The sequence below is a fragment of the Diorhabda sublineata genome, chromosome 4, assembly GCF_026230105.1.
Source record: "Diorhabda sublineata isolate icDioSubl1.1 chromosome 4, icDioSubl1.1, whole genome shotgun sequence".
Lineage (NCBI taxonomy): Eukaryota > Metazoa > Arthropoda > Insecta > Coleoptera > Chrysomelidae > Diorhabda > Diorhabda sublineata.
The window spans coordinates 12,484,397-12,499,699 of NC_079477.1; the positions used below are offsets into that span (position 1 = coordinate 12,484,397).

Below are 15,303 nucleotides of genomic sequence, written 5' to 3' on the forward strand. Positions count from 1 at the left end.
TTTTGGGACTACTTTTTAAATTGAGGCGAGAGCTGGAAAAAGTCATTAGTATCTAGAGAAACCATTTAGTTACCTATACCAAATTGGGGAAGGGTTTTGCTAAGCCAAAGCAGTATTCTAAAGGATCTGAACTTGAAATTATGTTACCTCTACATTATTTTTCATTTCAAATAATTAATCATACTTTTCGAATATATGCTCTAAAATGATTTATATCATAATCAATATTAGATCCATAAATGAATATTTAACATTTTTCATTTACAGAGAAGATATCAATGAGGAATTAATGTAGTGAAAACCTCCAGATGTCTAATATTGAATGATTTGCTAACTATTTATGCATCCAATTTAAACTGGAACTGGGAAATAAATAAAACAAACTAAAGCTATAGTTTTATATTCTGAATCAAAATGCTTGAGTACCAATGTTTTACTAGAACTGTACAATATACTATGTATAATACGAGTACATAAACGAGATATTTACATTAACTTTCTACCCTATGTTTTCTCAGAATTATACATAATGAAATTTTTTTATACAATTAGGAAAATCTACGATATTTACCAAATATAAGACATTTTCTGTTGGTGTACTAAGAGGTAAGTACAACTTCAATCAACTATTAACAATTTCAATTGATTAGGAAGTAATCCTACAATCTACTATATTTGTTCGCTAACAATAGGGTCATATATGGATAATAAAAATATGAATTTTTCCGTGAATATCGTCAATTAAATTTCAGTTAATCATGATGAGACCTAGTATGATTGAATGAATATTGAAATCTGAATTCCATGTTAACAGAAATATGTTCTTCATCTTAAATTTCCCACACTTTATATCTATTTAAAAATTGGTGGAAATGGTAATAGTCCTATTCTCTTAACACCGTACACAGAATATTTCAAATTTTTTATTAAAATGTATAACTTTTACCTCAAATATTGTTCTGCAGTAAGTTTCAAATGAAAGTATAGCCAATGGTATGCTTCATTTGGTAAATATCCCAGGCTGTCCCTCGTTGGTGTATGTGCAACATTTCTACTTGACTATTTTGTACATTTTTCGAAATGAAACTGATTTCTCTGACAACTCTATACAATTTTAAAAACTGACGAAAACATTAAATGTATCAACAATTTTAGGGATTGTCACTAAGATTATTCGTGTTTGGAACATAAACATGATAAACTAATCAGTTAAATGTGATTGTCTTAATTTTTCCTACATTCACACATTCTGTAATTATTATTTTCAAAGCTTTCTCCACCTTCCATTAGTTCAGTTCATTTTGAAGGTATGCTGCTTGAATTGTGTTGATATGATATAAGGTTCATTTGAGTTGGAGTTGGATATTTGAATAAAAATAGATTTTTGGAATTTAAATAAGAATAATTTCATCTCAAGCTCAAACCATTTTCAGAGCACAGAGTATCGGAAGCTGGAGTATTAAACCGCGTTTGCTAATGAATTACTCAAATCATATCTTCTTAATGAAGAATTTCAGTTACTTCAAAATTTGTTATATATCTTCACATCGATGCTACACTCTATTTAATTTAAGAATACCATGAAATCAAGACAAGTTTGAACATTAGTATGATCAGCTCACGTAAGTTTTTCCATAAACTTTTCAGTGTTTGAAGCTATGTACTAGTTTTATTCCGTACTGGAATTATGCATGAGAGCCAATTTGCAGTATAGGAGCTTCATTATGGAGAAATCTCGATAAGAGTTCTTCAAGCATCTAGAAGGCTGTAAAGAATTTGTTTTCTATCAATAAACTCAACAATTTCTTTATATTTCAACCAACTGAAGGTAGCCTTTTTGATTATTAGCAAACGCAATTGATGCCTTTGAAAAACAATTAATCAAGTTATCATCTTCTGGATGGATTGAAGTGTTAGATTAGGCGATAGATTATGCGTTCATAGAGATTGACATATATATTTCAAAGTTACTTGATTGACTTAAGTGTAGATGCTGCAACTTGAATGAGAGATTCTCACGCCACTATTTTTTGAAGAAAAAGTCGGCTGAATGTCGAATTAATATCTCGTAATAACGAGGTATCAATTGAAAAGTTTTTCTTCTCAAACTTACTCTATGGGTGGTAACCTTTTAACTACGATTGAATTTGATGGAAGAAATAACTTTAGCTTAGTGCTAGTTACTCCACTATATCAATCAATTGCCAGTGTCTTGTTTTTCGTATTAAATATAAAATGTTTTGAAATTATTTTAATTCATATAGTCCTCCTATCTCAACGGATGGACTTTAATTCATATAAGGAAACTATCGGAAATTTTAGATTTTAGAAAAATCGATTTTATTTGTTACATATCTAACAGGTAGTCAATAATAATATTTATAATTATAATAAATAATAGTTAGTGTCGTCTTTTAACAAAGGAAGAGATTAGTTTTATTAAAATCGGCTTTATGGTTCTTTCATTAAATAGATGGCTAGTTGCCTTTATAAATCATGTGTTTTCTGTAATGGATAAGAATATAAATAACAAATTTCTGATGTTAGCTGTTTAGTTCATTTTTTTTATTTTTGATTTGTATACGATGTCCAAATCCAAAAAGATTTCGTTATGAGGATGATAATGTGTTTTTAAACAAAATCGTGTCTAATAACCTTATATTTAACCCTTATAACCACCACTACTTAAAGAAGAAATTTCAGGTTAGAAATTACAGCTATGGGTCGAATGCGACAATTTTCCGCTAACTTTTAAAGTAGAAGCAAGTAGAGTCGATTTTAATAAAATCGTCATTCTTCCGATTAATAAGTACGAATAGTTTGAAATTCAGGTGTAGTTTTTTAAGATAGACGTCATCGATTTACTTGTGAATCTACTTTTAACACTCCTACGACATTTTGTTATATTTTTATTATCTCAAGATTTTTGCAGCATAATGTAAAAAACAAATCAACTGTTTTGTTTTGTTCGACAAATAGTTGCGTCATTCATTAATGTCAGAACAAAATATATGGAAGTGGTATTACTATGTTAGAACGAAGTGGAAATGAGGAAAAAATAAATGAACCACATCGAAGAATTTAGTTGCCAAATGTGGACTTATTCACTACGTTAGGCGTATAAAATTAATAACAATTAACAATTATTTAACATAAATAAATTGAAAATATACGAGAAGTGTTTACTAATACACATTTTTATAGAATGAAACTGAAGAAACAAAAAATACATTCACATATAAAATGAAATAATATCTTTGAAGTCTTCCTACTCTATTAAAACTAATTGCACTGTTATTCAATTCAGCCAACTAATCTTTGAAAACGATACTCATATATAAGTCAAAAATCTTTACTTTTGTCTAAAGAGTTTCATCTCTTTAATTTATCTACCACTCATATAATATGAATAAGATCTGATAAAATTTAATATGGGAATTCCATTGTAGTATTCATGTGTTTGATTTCCAAAAGAAAATTGGGAGATTTTGTAATTGAAACGTGAACTAATTAGTGATTATATTAAAGGAATGTTATTAAAATTGCAGAATGAACATGTGCAGTGGCGTCCTAGACGTGGGCGAAGTGGGTCCTCGCCCACGGCCTCGCACTTTAAATGGCCTCGCCATTGACAATTTGCAATTTTTGTAACCAGTTTCAGAAATTTCGGGAAACAGGCTTTAATGAATGTGCTGAAATACGAATTTATAGAAAATTGCAGTCGTGAGATACGAATGGCTATTAAAGAGAAACGATTCGACAAAAAAAGAAAATATTTAATTATGAACCTGTAGACGAACCTATTGATTCCGTTGATAGTTGATTCAGAATTGATTCTTTTCATTACAACAATGGTTGACGGCGTGATACAAGATATTAACAAGATTTACCGCACCCACTGAATATTGCAACAATTTTGCATTCTTCTGGATAAATAATTATAGGTATAGATTATAGATTTTAGATATAGGATAGAGAAAACAAAGACATAGAATCTTATGAGCTCCACGAAGTGCCTAATATACCAAACGCCAGTCGGATGATCCAATACATAATTACAAATGAAGTGGAAGATATTTATCCTAATGTTTGGATTGCTATTAGAATTATGTTGACTATGCCTGTAAGTACAGCTTTCACAGAAAGAAGTTTTTCTAAGTTAAAGATTACTCAAGAAACAATATGAAGCATGACCGACTATCTAGTTTAGCAATACTCTCAATCAAAGCAGATTTCATAACTTCTCCATCCCCTGGGAAAGTTTTGGAAGGAACGAATGAAACTTTCCTGTTTTCTTGGTCTTTCATCGATTTGGATTGCCTATGTTCCTTTGTCTTGCGTTATTTTTCAATTTTCTCAAAATGATTATTGGCGTGAGTCCATTTTTTGGCATCTATTGGTTCCATTTCGTTTGGTTTTGTAACCGGTCAGAGAGATCCTTTAGGGCTGCTTTATCTCTCTGATTTGAATTTTGTAAGGTTTTGTATGTTGTTTATATGGCCGTTTTGTAGGTTTCGACACTGCTTATTAGAGGACTTTAGTAAAGCAAAAACCGAAAAACATTTCCAATTGCCAATCTATAACCTTCTTCATATTCCCTCACCTTCCATTTATATTATTTCACCATCATGAGTAGGCATGTCGTATCAAAACATGTTCGGAATTATATTTTATTAGGTACATTTTGGTAATGAAAGGATCGCTGATGCGACTTTGCCCACGTCTATATTAGTCCAAGCTACGACACTGAACATGTCAAGGATAATTTCTATTCAAGTGTGATTAGTGATTCTGCAACCGTTTGGTTAATGAAATATTTTCATATTTTGATTATAACTATGTAATTAGTTGTGTTTAAGCTTTAACAAAAATCTACTTCATACTTATTGACATATCAGTATTAGTAAAATAATTAGTAAAACCTCTTCGTAGATATTTCGTCAACTAAAATAAAATCCAAATATGTAAAACGTTATAAAATGTTGAAGTGTTTTCCGATGAATTCTTTATTTGTTGTACTTTCAGAATTATTTCGTAAATAAACAAATATAAACCAATGAAAATCAACAAATCTTAAGAATATAAACAGCTACCTATACATTTTATTTTCAATTGCACTGAATCAGATTTGATAATACTCAGGAGTATAATCATTCGCTAAGTTACTTAAAAAGTTAAAATCAGATGAGCTATTACTACTTTCACCTGGAACGGGAACTTGGGTTTGAGACTCTCCGGGATAAAATTGATGGAAATTATTGTAATTCTCATTATTTTCTGTGGGAGCACTTGCAGGTGGAGTCATTATTGTAGCGGAGCTATTGTTGCTACTAGGGAAAACCTCTTGTCCCATATTATATGAAGCATCATTAGTTTGTAAAGTAGTCGGAGGCATGTGGTTAGAAGTATAATTATTATCATAATATGCAACTTTTCCTGGATACTCAACCGGATTCTGAACTTTTGGTATTGTACCTTCGATAGGATAATAGTTACCAGGATGTTCATGATTTATTTGTACCGAGTTTTGCATATGTACAGCTTCGTTTCCATCACTATTATAACCATAACTGTAATTATTGTAGCCTGCATGGTCAGCATAACCTTGATTGTAGTTATTATGACTCATTCCGTACTTCTCCACACTCTGATTATTATAGTAGTATTGCTGTTGATTGGTATAACCAGTATATGGTTGTCTTCTATTGTTGAACTTAACATGTCCCATATTATTAGAGTGAGGCTGACCTCGGTGATACGTATGTGTTTCGTTGATTCCGGTATGTTCATGATTATACATATCTGATGAATACATTTGTGTCATATTTTGATAGTGCTTTGATCTTTCGGCTCGGTAATCAGATTGGCTGTTGTTCATATTGTATTGATTGGGAAAATGAGTAGCAGAAGATCCTCTTGATGCAAATGGCGGAATGGCATTGGGAATATTCTGGATTGTGACAGTTGCTGAAGCTATTGCTGTAGCTGTGGTTGGGGATGATCGTGGGACTTGCTGGTAAACCATATTCGTAGGCAAACCTAGAAAATATTTATAGATTTAATGGTAAAAAATATTATTTTCATATCACGTAACAATATCAAGTTATACCAATAATTATTTCTGTAGGTTTTATGGAAAATGTAAGAATAAAGCAATTATTGAAATAGAACTGAAAAAACTTTATTTTTCAATTTTTTTCTGTGTCTCTAGTATGTCAAGTGTCTTCTTGGGTAATTATTTTGATTAAGGAAATTTAATACTTGTATTTTTTCTCATTATAACTCATATCATTGCCTGAGATGCCCCTATAGAAATACTGGTACCCCTGTGTATTATTTGACGGGTGTTAGACTTTCTCAGTTCATTATTGCATCCCAATATATATTAGTCCATGTTAATAGACTGAAATAAAAGGATTCTAACAGGATTTGATAGTTTGTTGTTAAATACAAAATATATATAGGTAAGTAGGGTTAATTAACAAGTCAAAAGTTTAATATGAAAATATGTCCCTAATTTTAGTTTTGCTAAATCTTTTTCAATAACTACTAAAAAAATTGTCCAAATTTAGCAGAGAGGGTGATATTACTTTTTGCAGACTTAACCGTCAAACTCAGCATTAGTTCGTACCAAGATATAAATAATTGAAATTGGTTTTTAGCATGGCTGTCACATTTCCAACGAAAACAGCAAAACTTTATGTTTGAAGCCGCAAAAGAAAAGAAACCACATTAGACAAAGACTTATACACTACTCAGCTTAGAGTCGGTATTATTTACCTGTCCCTGATCCAAAGTATCAAAAGCATTAGGCTTGATTCACATAATATATTTCTTTTTCTAGAAGTCGGCGGAAGTGTTTTTTGGTAATCCCAGTTTAGCGATGTTATCGTGCAGGGTCTTAGGTACGACAGCGGTTGCTGACATAATAACTGGGACTATTTCTACATATTCGATCTGTCACATATGCTTAATCTCATTTAAGAGATCCGCGTGTTTGACCAGTATCTCCTGGTATTTGTTGAGATCGTTATGAGTGTTTGGTATGGCTACATCGACTAGAAGGACTGAATTGACTCTTCACGATGTCAGGTCATCACCTTTCTATCGTAGTATCTAAAATTGTTATTTTCGAGCACCTTTTGGGGCTGACGCTTGTTATTAAGTGTATAAGTATCCAGAAGACAAAACTTGTTGGCCACGTCTTAGTGGATGATGTTGCAAATTTGATTATGCTGGTGTAGAAGGTCTGTATTAGCTAAGACACTATAAGCAGATGTTATATGTTGAATGGTCTCTGATATTAAATTGAAAATTGTACAACTAACATAAAAAATACAAGTGATTCGCGTAACTAAGTCAAAAATCAATTTAAAACCGAATTTACTTAATGGAAAAAGTTTTGTATAAGAATTTATGAAATTGGAGAACACAAATAGTAATTAATTTAGAAGGTATGTTTAGCATCATTTAGACAATATACCTGACTGATTGTCTGCGCGGTTGTCTTCAATACGGATCCAAATGAGAGGATTTGACTCTAATGAGATTCAGCAACCGGTAAGCAGATTATGCATTGAATATTAGTATATAAAATTACTTATTTCACCAATTATTTGCATTTACAGAAAATAGTATGTTACATCAATTTATCAAAATTATTGTATAAAACTCACTCAAAGGGCCACTTGGAATCACTGGAGTCCCAGAAGAACTTTTCGGTGATAATTTTGTAGTGATATTTTCCAGTGAATTCAAGCCTATACCGACGTCTTTACTTTGACTAGGACTTGGGGAGATTTTTCTTATTCCTATTTTTCTATCACATGAGTTGGGTGAGTTTCTGCGTCCTTCGATTTTTACTACCACGTTATTCGGTATTGAAGAAGAATTTTTTTTGGAAATCCTTGGCGAAGTTTGTGTTCCACTGCCTTCATTCGATCGTGAATCTTCTTCATTCATTAATTTGTCGAAACTACCGGAGCTACCAATACTACTTGCTCCTGAAAAAAAATAATAAACATATAGATCAATTTTATGAGACAAAATTATTCTACTTTGTTTATCCTCAGCATACTTTACAATGAATAGCCCATATAGTAAACACCTTGTACTGCTCTGCCAGTTAAAGATAAGAAAGATGCACTTTCGTTTTATTTCCAGCTTTCGTGCCAAAGAATAGTATATTAATTCCGTATAGGAATATTGTTGGTTATTATTTCCATTTTATTTAATATATATCAATATTTATGATTTCCAAGTTAAGATACCAATATAAGAAGAAACCAATATAAAAAATGGCGTCAAATATTTGTGGATGAATAGTCTTTCAAACAATTTATAGCCATAATGAAGGGACTAAATCCTTTTATAATCAACAATTAGTACAAAAATGATTACAATGATAATGGACGAGAAGCTGAAAAAGGTAATCGAACCGGAAATATAGAAGTAAAGAAAAATCAACAGTATCTGATATATATATATACTATATATATATATATATATATATATATATATATATATATATATATATATATACCATAAATGAGATAATTGGACAATGTTACGAGCAAGATATTGGAGTGCAAATGCTATTCATTGACCTCAAACAAGCATTCGACAATCTGAAAAAAAGGAATAACTAAAAATTACTCAAAAGATGATACGCTCAGCAAAAATACCAATCAAATATTCTAGGGAAAGAGTAATGATAAGAAAAAGACTGATAAATTCCTAGGAAATTGAAGAAACACAATAAGAATATACTAGGAGAGACAAAATAGGTATATATTGGGAGAAAAATGACGTTTACCTACCAAGACAGAAAAGGTGAATTAATTAATCTTCGAAGTATTCAATTCCTTAAAGTAGTAGCAAATGTTAGCAACAAAAGTGACACAAGATAGAAAATAAATTTACGTAGGGTGCAGAGCACACAGAAAAAGAATAAGCCGATCAACAAAATTGATATTCTACAGACTGCAATAAAACCACTTATTCCTGGAGCAGAAAAAGTCGGGGTTATAAACTATGAAATTGAAAGCATATTAGAAAATAGACACATATTAAATACAAATAAATTAAAAAAGTTACAATTACACGGACACCTATAATAAGAATAATAAGAAATAGACAAATTAGATAACATATTGCCAATAACACTAAAAAAAAGATGTGAATATCTGTTGAATAGAATAAAAAGTCTAGGAGAATTCGACGGCAGAAGACATAATGTAGAAACTTATATAAAGTTTAGATAAGTAGCGATAAAATACTAGCACCCCATGAATTTCAAAAGAAGTCAATACTATAGTGCCTAAAATTCTAAATAGAATATACTAATTTTATAGTTTTAATCAATTTTATAAGCCAGCTACTCACCATTACTATTATTATTAAAATTTGTGTTATTATTAGTCGCACTAGGAGTGTTATTGTTGTTTCCTCTTGTAGAAGTAACCTCAGAAATTTCCTCGTGCGAATTGCATAAACCTGCAGTAGGCATTTCGCAACCTTGACAGCTCTTCTTTGACATTTCATCATCAAGAAATTTATCGGATAGTTTGGCGCTTTTACCACCTTCACTTGTTACTGAATCTTTATCGTCTCCATCTTCTCCTTGCTTCCCTAGTGTTTGTCTTTTGTGCTTCATCCGTCTGTTTTGGAACCATACTTTCACCTATATAATAAATTATCATATAAATCACAACACACATTTTTATTTACTTCTAATATCATTTATTTTCAAACAACGAATTCACATTTTTTCAATGAAATTTATCTGTTAATAAATTTTCTTGAAGTGATTCATATTTTCTGTAATTATGGATTATATTCCATTGATTTTGTAATTTCATTTATCACATTTAATTTCAGGTTATCAATATTTCTCAGAAACTGAATACAGGTAAAATAGTACATTACCCGGCTTTGTGAACATAATAACAAATTGAAAAGTGAGAAATCGAGAGTCAATTAATATCAATTAAGTTTTTACCTGTCGTTCGGTAAGATCTAACGAAGCTGCTATTTCAATTCGCCTTGGCCGGCACAAGTATTTGTTAAAGTGGAATTCTTTCTCTAACTCTAGTAATTGCGTATTTGTGTAGGCTGTTCTAAGTCTCCTCGGAAGACCATTTTCTGTAAAATAAAATCATTTGTCAATATCATTTCAGCATCCCATATTTGTCAGGTAATATATATAATGATAAAATCAGTTCAAAATTCTTGAATTCTCTTGAAAATTGTTATAAATTAGCATTAATAATCAAACAATTCAAGAGGTACAATTTGAATGTGGTTTAATGCTGATTTACTTGATATTGGTTCCGTAAAAGGATATTTTTTCGATGATACATTTCGAGTGATTGTTTTAATTTGTGGAAAAAATATGCTGGGCACCAAATCAGGAGAACTGAATGAGTGCAAAATGCAGTTCTAACATTTTAGAGAAGGACTTTTGAGGAAGATCGCTTTGTTTTCCTAATTTGAGATCATTGGTATTACTAATTGTGAATATTCTTGTTAAAGTGATCCCATGAAGAAATGTAGCTTTCGCTTCTTAGAATATTGTCCTTCTTAAGCAATATTTATATGAAAGGGCATTAAAGTTTTTATAATAGATCCTAAAATGTAAATGAGCAGACCTTAATGTATAAACCAATCATTATATAACTCAATGACGAAAAACACGAAATTATTTTAGTGTCAAAAAAGTTAAATGTTAATATTAGTATTCATATTTATTTTTAAGAGAATGTTCTACTTGATTTGACGTTGGGGTACACTTTTAATTAATGAAAAAGTCTATGAACAAATTTTCTACCTCCTTGGATAAAAAGTCCTTCATTTTCTCTTGAGTTGTCATATAAATTAGTACCACACTACAAGGGCCGAAAGTTGAATTTTCGGCCCTTTATGTCATGATACGATTTTTCTTCATAGCCAGTCTAAAGTGGGTTTTCAGTTTTACTTTTATTAGCATTATATATTGATGAGGATATTTTTCATGCCTGCCCTTGCGGCACGACCGAAGCGAGTGAGGGTAGGAATCAAAAACACACTCTCCTTGCGCCTTTACAGATGGCGCGCGTATACTTATCACAAGCAGTAAATGTTAAGCTTTCTTCCCTATTATTAGAAACGAAAAAACGTACTTTCAACCAAGGCATGAAGAAATAGATATTTACATACCAAGGAAGGAAGATGACGCGTTTCTTCCCGTGAATATCTTAGAGAAGATATGCATTTCCCTTGTGAGATATCTATATAGATTTATTCACTTTACCTTAACAATAAGTTTATGCAACTCATGGAGCCGCCAAGTAAATAAGTCATACCTTGTGATGATACGTGCAAGTTAAATAAGGTTATGCGTGATACTATTAATGACGCATTACTAGTTTTTGGTTATTTTAATTTTATAACTGAATATCAACTGTTCTTTATGCTGGTAATTGTTTTGAATTAGTTTTAGTTTTAGATGTCTTCATGTTTTTGGTATCTTTGTCTTCTGTTTTTAATTTCTAATCTGCTTCCTATCACAAATATTTCCATTTTTCTCTTTGGAAGCAGATCCTTTTTATCATCCTGCCTCCATACTAAGTCTAGTTCATGTTAAATTTATCCACAACTTGTCTCTTCTATCTCCAACAATTATTATAGATAGTTAGATAGATATTACAAGATATAGAAATGTAAATTTGAGTTTAACTAATTTACAATACGATTATAAATTTCAATCTTATTCAAAAAAATTAAGGTTTGCAAAAATAGAACTGCACTAGGAATGATCTAAATTTTTTGCTATTCCTGTAGAGATACACGTTTCTTTGACGTACCTTTTGTAGCTCAACTTATAACCATACAGATTCTGTGGATTATTACTTTTCTGCCGTTTTTGAGAGATAAACAAGGAAGCTTGCCAGTTATGAATTATATTCCACGCCATTCGCATAACGTATACTCAATTTTTTTTTCATTTTGTTTAGTTGTTTGTTTCTTCCGGTACAATTGTGATTTCAATTTGATATTTTTGGAATCCTAGATGGATATTTTTTCCCAATATTCTATTCTGAAGAAACAAGCTCACTCTATTCACAATAATCAATGAAAATAAGCACTAAGATAATGTTTACGTGAAAATGAATTTTTTTTGCACGAGTACATACTTTTTAGGGTTGATCTTGAGCCTTTTCCATTTAAAACTCAATATATATCGAATTATTAGGATTAATTTAAGTTTGAATAAATTTGATTAGATTTCATTTGACTACGAATTAATAATAGCATACAATGGAGTTTTTTAATGTATGACTGAAAAGTTCTGCCAGTTTTTGCTGTCAGATCGAATATTCTTAACTAACTTAAGTTTATTCAAATTTTTATTGTTCAAGCTTAACGCTGTAGTAATTGCTGAATAAGAAACTTAAAGAGGTAATTACCATTGGAGTACCTAAAATAACTTTATCATTGTAGTTCATTATTTATTTATAATAAAAATAGTATATCCTGTACCAAATAATAGAAAAAAAAACGTGAAATGTATACAACGGAAATGAGTTATAATAGCGAAATTTCAAAATTATTATATATAGTGAAAACACGGCAATTGTTGACGTTTCTATAAATACATTTCCTACAAATTACCTGTGAACCAAAACTTCATAGTCATTTCGCATATAATTGTAGTATTAAAACAACAATTACATAGTTCTTGGTCATATGAAACTGTACTTTAAAGTATAAATACAATGGAACATGATTGTTAAAAACCATCAAGAAAAAGTTGTCACAGTTGTTAAAACAATAAGAATTTTCCCTTGACCGAAAGCTGCTCTTTGTTTAGGAGATAAAAAGAAATTACTTATTATTAACTTTTTGATGTATAACAAGTTTTTTAATCAGTGCATCCTTAACTTATATCTTGTTTCCTACTTTTGATGAAAACATTTTTAATCAAACCAAGAATTAAAACGTAGATTTATCGAAAAGACAATTATGGGATTTGCCTAAATTGTTCAAAATCTATTATTGTTCAAAGATTATCTAGTTATATTCATACTAAAGACGCTGTTTACACTACCACTACACCAACACTCACAAATACATTGTCTGATGCGTGTTACGATAACCAAGTTATCGTCTTCAGACTAAGTATTTGTGAGTATTGGCGAAGTGGTAGTGTAACCAGTGTGTTCGGTCGACGGACAAACTGTCCATGGAAATTTATTTGGCTTCGATAGTGTTATAAGTGTGAATAAAATGATGGCTTGACTTCTCCCATAAATATAGGGAGATAATATTTTAAGAACCGACTGTAAAAACTTGCATATTCCATATTCAGTACAACGTGGGCCGACTCGGTGTAATGTAAATGTAAAATTCACAAAAATATTAATCAAATTATATTTCAGGCAGAAGAAAATGAGATATTTATATCTTCTGAATGTAACTAAACAAAATTGAACAATTTCTAAGCACACTTTTAAAAAAGAAATTTGTTCATAATTGCTTAGTTTGACCTCGTTTCATTTTTGACGTTTATAAAAACGGTAAATGTGTGACAAAGTAAATATTATTTGATGAAGAAAGATAAATGTCTATATTGTTTTTCTACAACTTGACTTCCTTCTCTGTCGACAACAGTTGACGTGAACTTTGAGAAGTGATACTATGGTTTTCAGAGTTTTGTGTGAATATAACAGTACATAAATAAACATACTTGTATGTATAATTAGCGTCGAGCCATCGCTTGCTTTTGAAAACCTACGATGTCCGATGTTGTTTTGAATACTCAGGTGAGACTGAAATGTCAACGGCACACAATATTTTTTGAAATGCTTTCCAGTTTCATAGATGGACGAATAATAAGAATAATAAGAATTTCGATAGTTTGATAGATTACTTTGTCAAATCGCATATAATACGAGTATAAATATCTGAAATCGTGTATTGGTGGTATAAAATCAAGATAAACCTAACTTTTATTTTCGTAAAAAGCAAGTACAAGAGGTTAAACCCTATTACACTCGAGTAGTTCGAGAGGTGCCTATCTTGTGGAGGTGCCTGTAGATATTTAGTGTTCGGGAAAAACGCGCCTTGGTCAATGATTTCAGTCGTGCACTTCTTCAAAGAAAGGAGTCTCGATAAATTGACGTTCTGGGCTTCTGTAGGCGAACTCATGTGCCACGTCTGCCTGTCGACTAGGTCTTGCAAATACTGCATGGTATTATGTTTTACAGCTCGGAAGAGTATCTGCCATGGTAGTATCGGTAAAACAGTGTCAGGTCGGCGACATCTTTTCTAAGCCATTGGTTCCCTAACTTTTGGGTTCCATAGACCACTTCCAAAATTTTAGTGCAGCTACATTATTATGGATTTGAACATATCGAAAAAAGTGAAGATTAGATTTTTCTATGGAAACTTACATTGTGGCTGAATTTTAACAGTTTTCAAAAAAATAAGTGAGAATTGATTTCTTGATAAGCTTAAATATTTGCAAATAAAATCAGCTAAAAAGATTTTCAATTAAACTTTAATTGATTGTGCTGTGAGTGGATATCAAAGAAGCAACGTCGACCAATGTAAAAAATGACTCGATCCAGCTTTACAAGAAATATAGTATATTTTCTTGTGTTGTAGGTCTTTATTTTTAGATTCATAGAAAATTATCAATATTTGGCTCAAGTTTTGTAAGGAGTAACCGGAAATCTCTTCGTTCCGTCATATTCAGTCTGCTTCTTTTTTGTTAAGATTCTAGCGGCACTTAAACTTTTTTGACACGATATGACGGAGGAAACGCGATCAGAAGCTTTTCCATAATTTTTCCGTTATTCCTACCTGCAGCTAAAATTTTTGATACCCTCTTTTAAATGTCACTTTCAGCTCCTCATCAGTGATAGTAATATTACGAGTGGAGAACTTCGGTTTCATAAAATGAATTTATGATCCATGGTGGTATTTTCATCGACAAAATATCTTCATATCTGTTTCACTTCACTTTTCTTTTCGAAAGACTGGAAACAAATTCCGTGACTGTCCAACCCTAATATATTATTCATATCGATTCACTTTTCTTCATGAAATTTCAAAAACAAATTCCTGACATTCGTATTTTTATTGGTGAATAATGAAACAAGTCCATTCAAGCTTGCAAGCACATACACCACAAGTTGTATTAATTTTCATGTTGGCGTTGCGGACGGAACTACGGCTGGCGCGGGTACGGCAAGTCTGAACGCTGCCTATATTGACATGACGCCAAGCCAACGTTTAGTTCTTCACTATAGAAAACAAATA

General features: G+C 31.2%; 1 protein-coding gene across 1 annotated transcript in view; it reads right to left on the bottom strand.

Annotated features, from left to right (window-relative positions):
• Positions 1-384: 384 nt before the first annotated feature.
• LOC130443203 (homeotic protein proboscipedia) overlaps positions 385-15,303 on the bottom strand; it is a 101,228-nt gene continuing 86,309 nt past the window's right edge. The window contains exons 4-7 of the mRNA XM_056777722.1: positions 10,001-10,143; positions 9,385-9,682; positions 7,677-8,003; positions 385-6,039 (exon numbers count right to left, since the gene is read on the bottom strand). Of these exons, the coding sequence (XP_056633700.1) occupies positions 5,123-6,039; positions 7,677-8,003; positions 9,385-9,682; positions 10,001-10,143 (1,685 nt within the window). The 3' untranslated portion in view covers positions 385-5,122. The remainder of the gene's footprint in view (positions 6,040-7,676; positions 8,004-9,384; positions 9,683-10,000; positions 10,144-15,303) is intronic.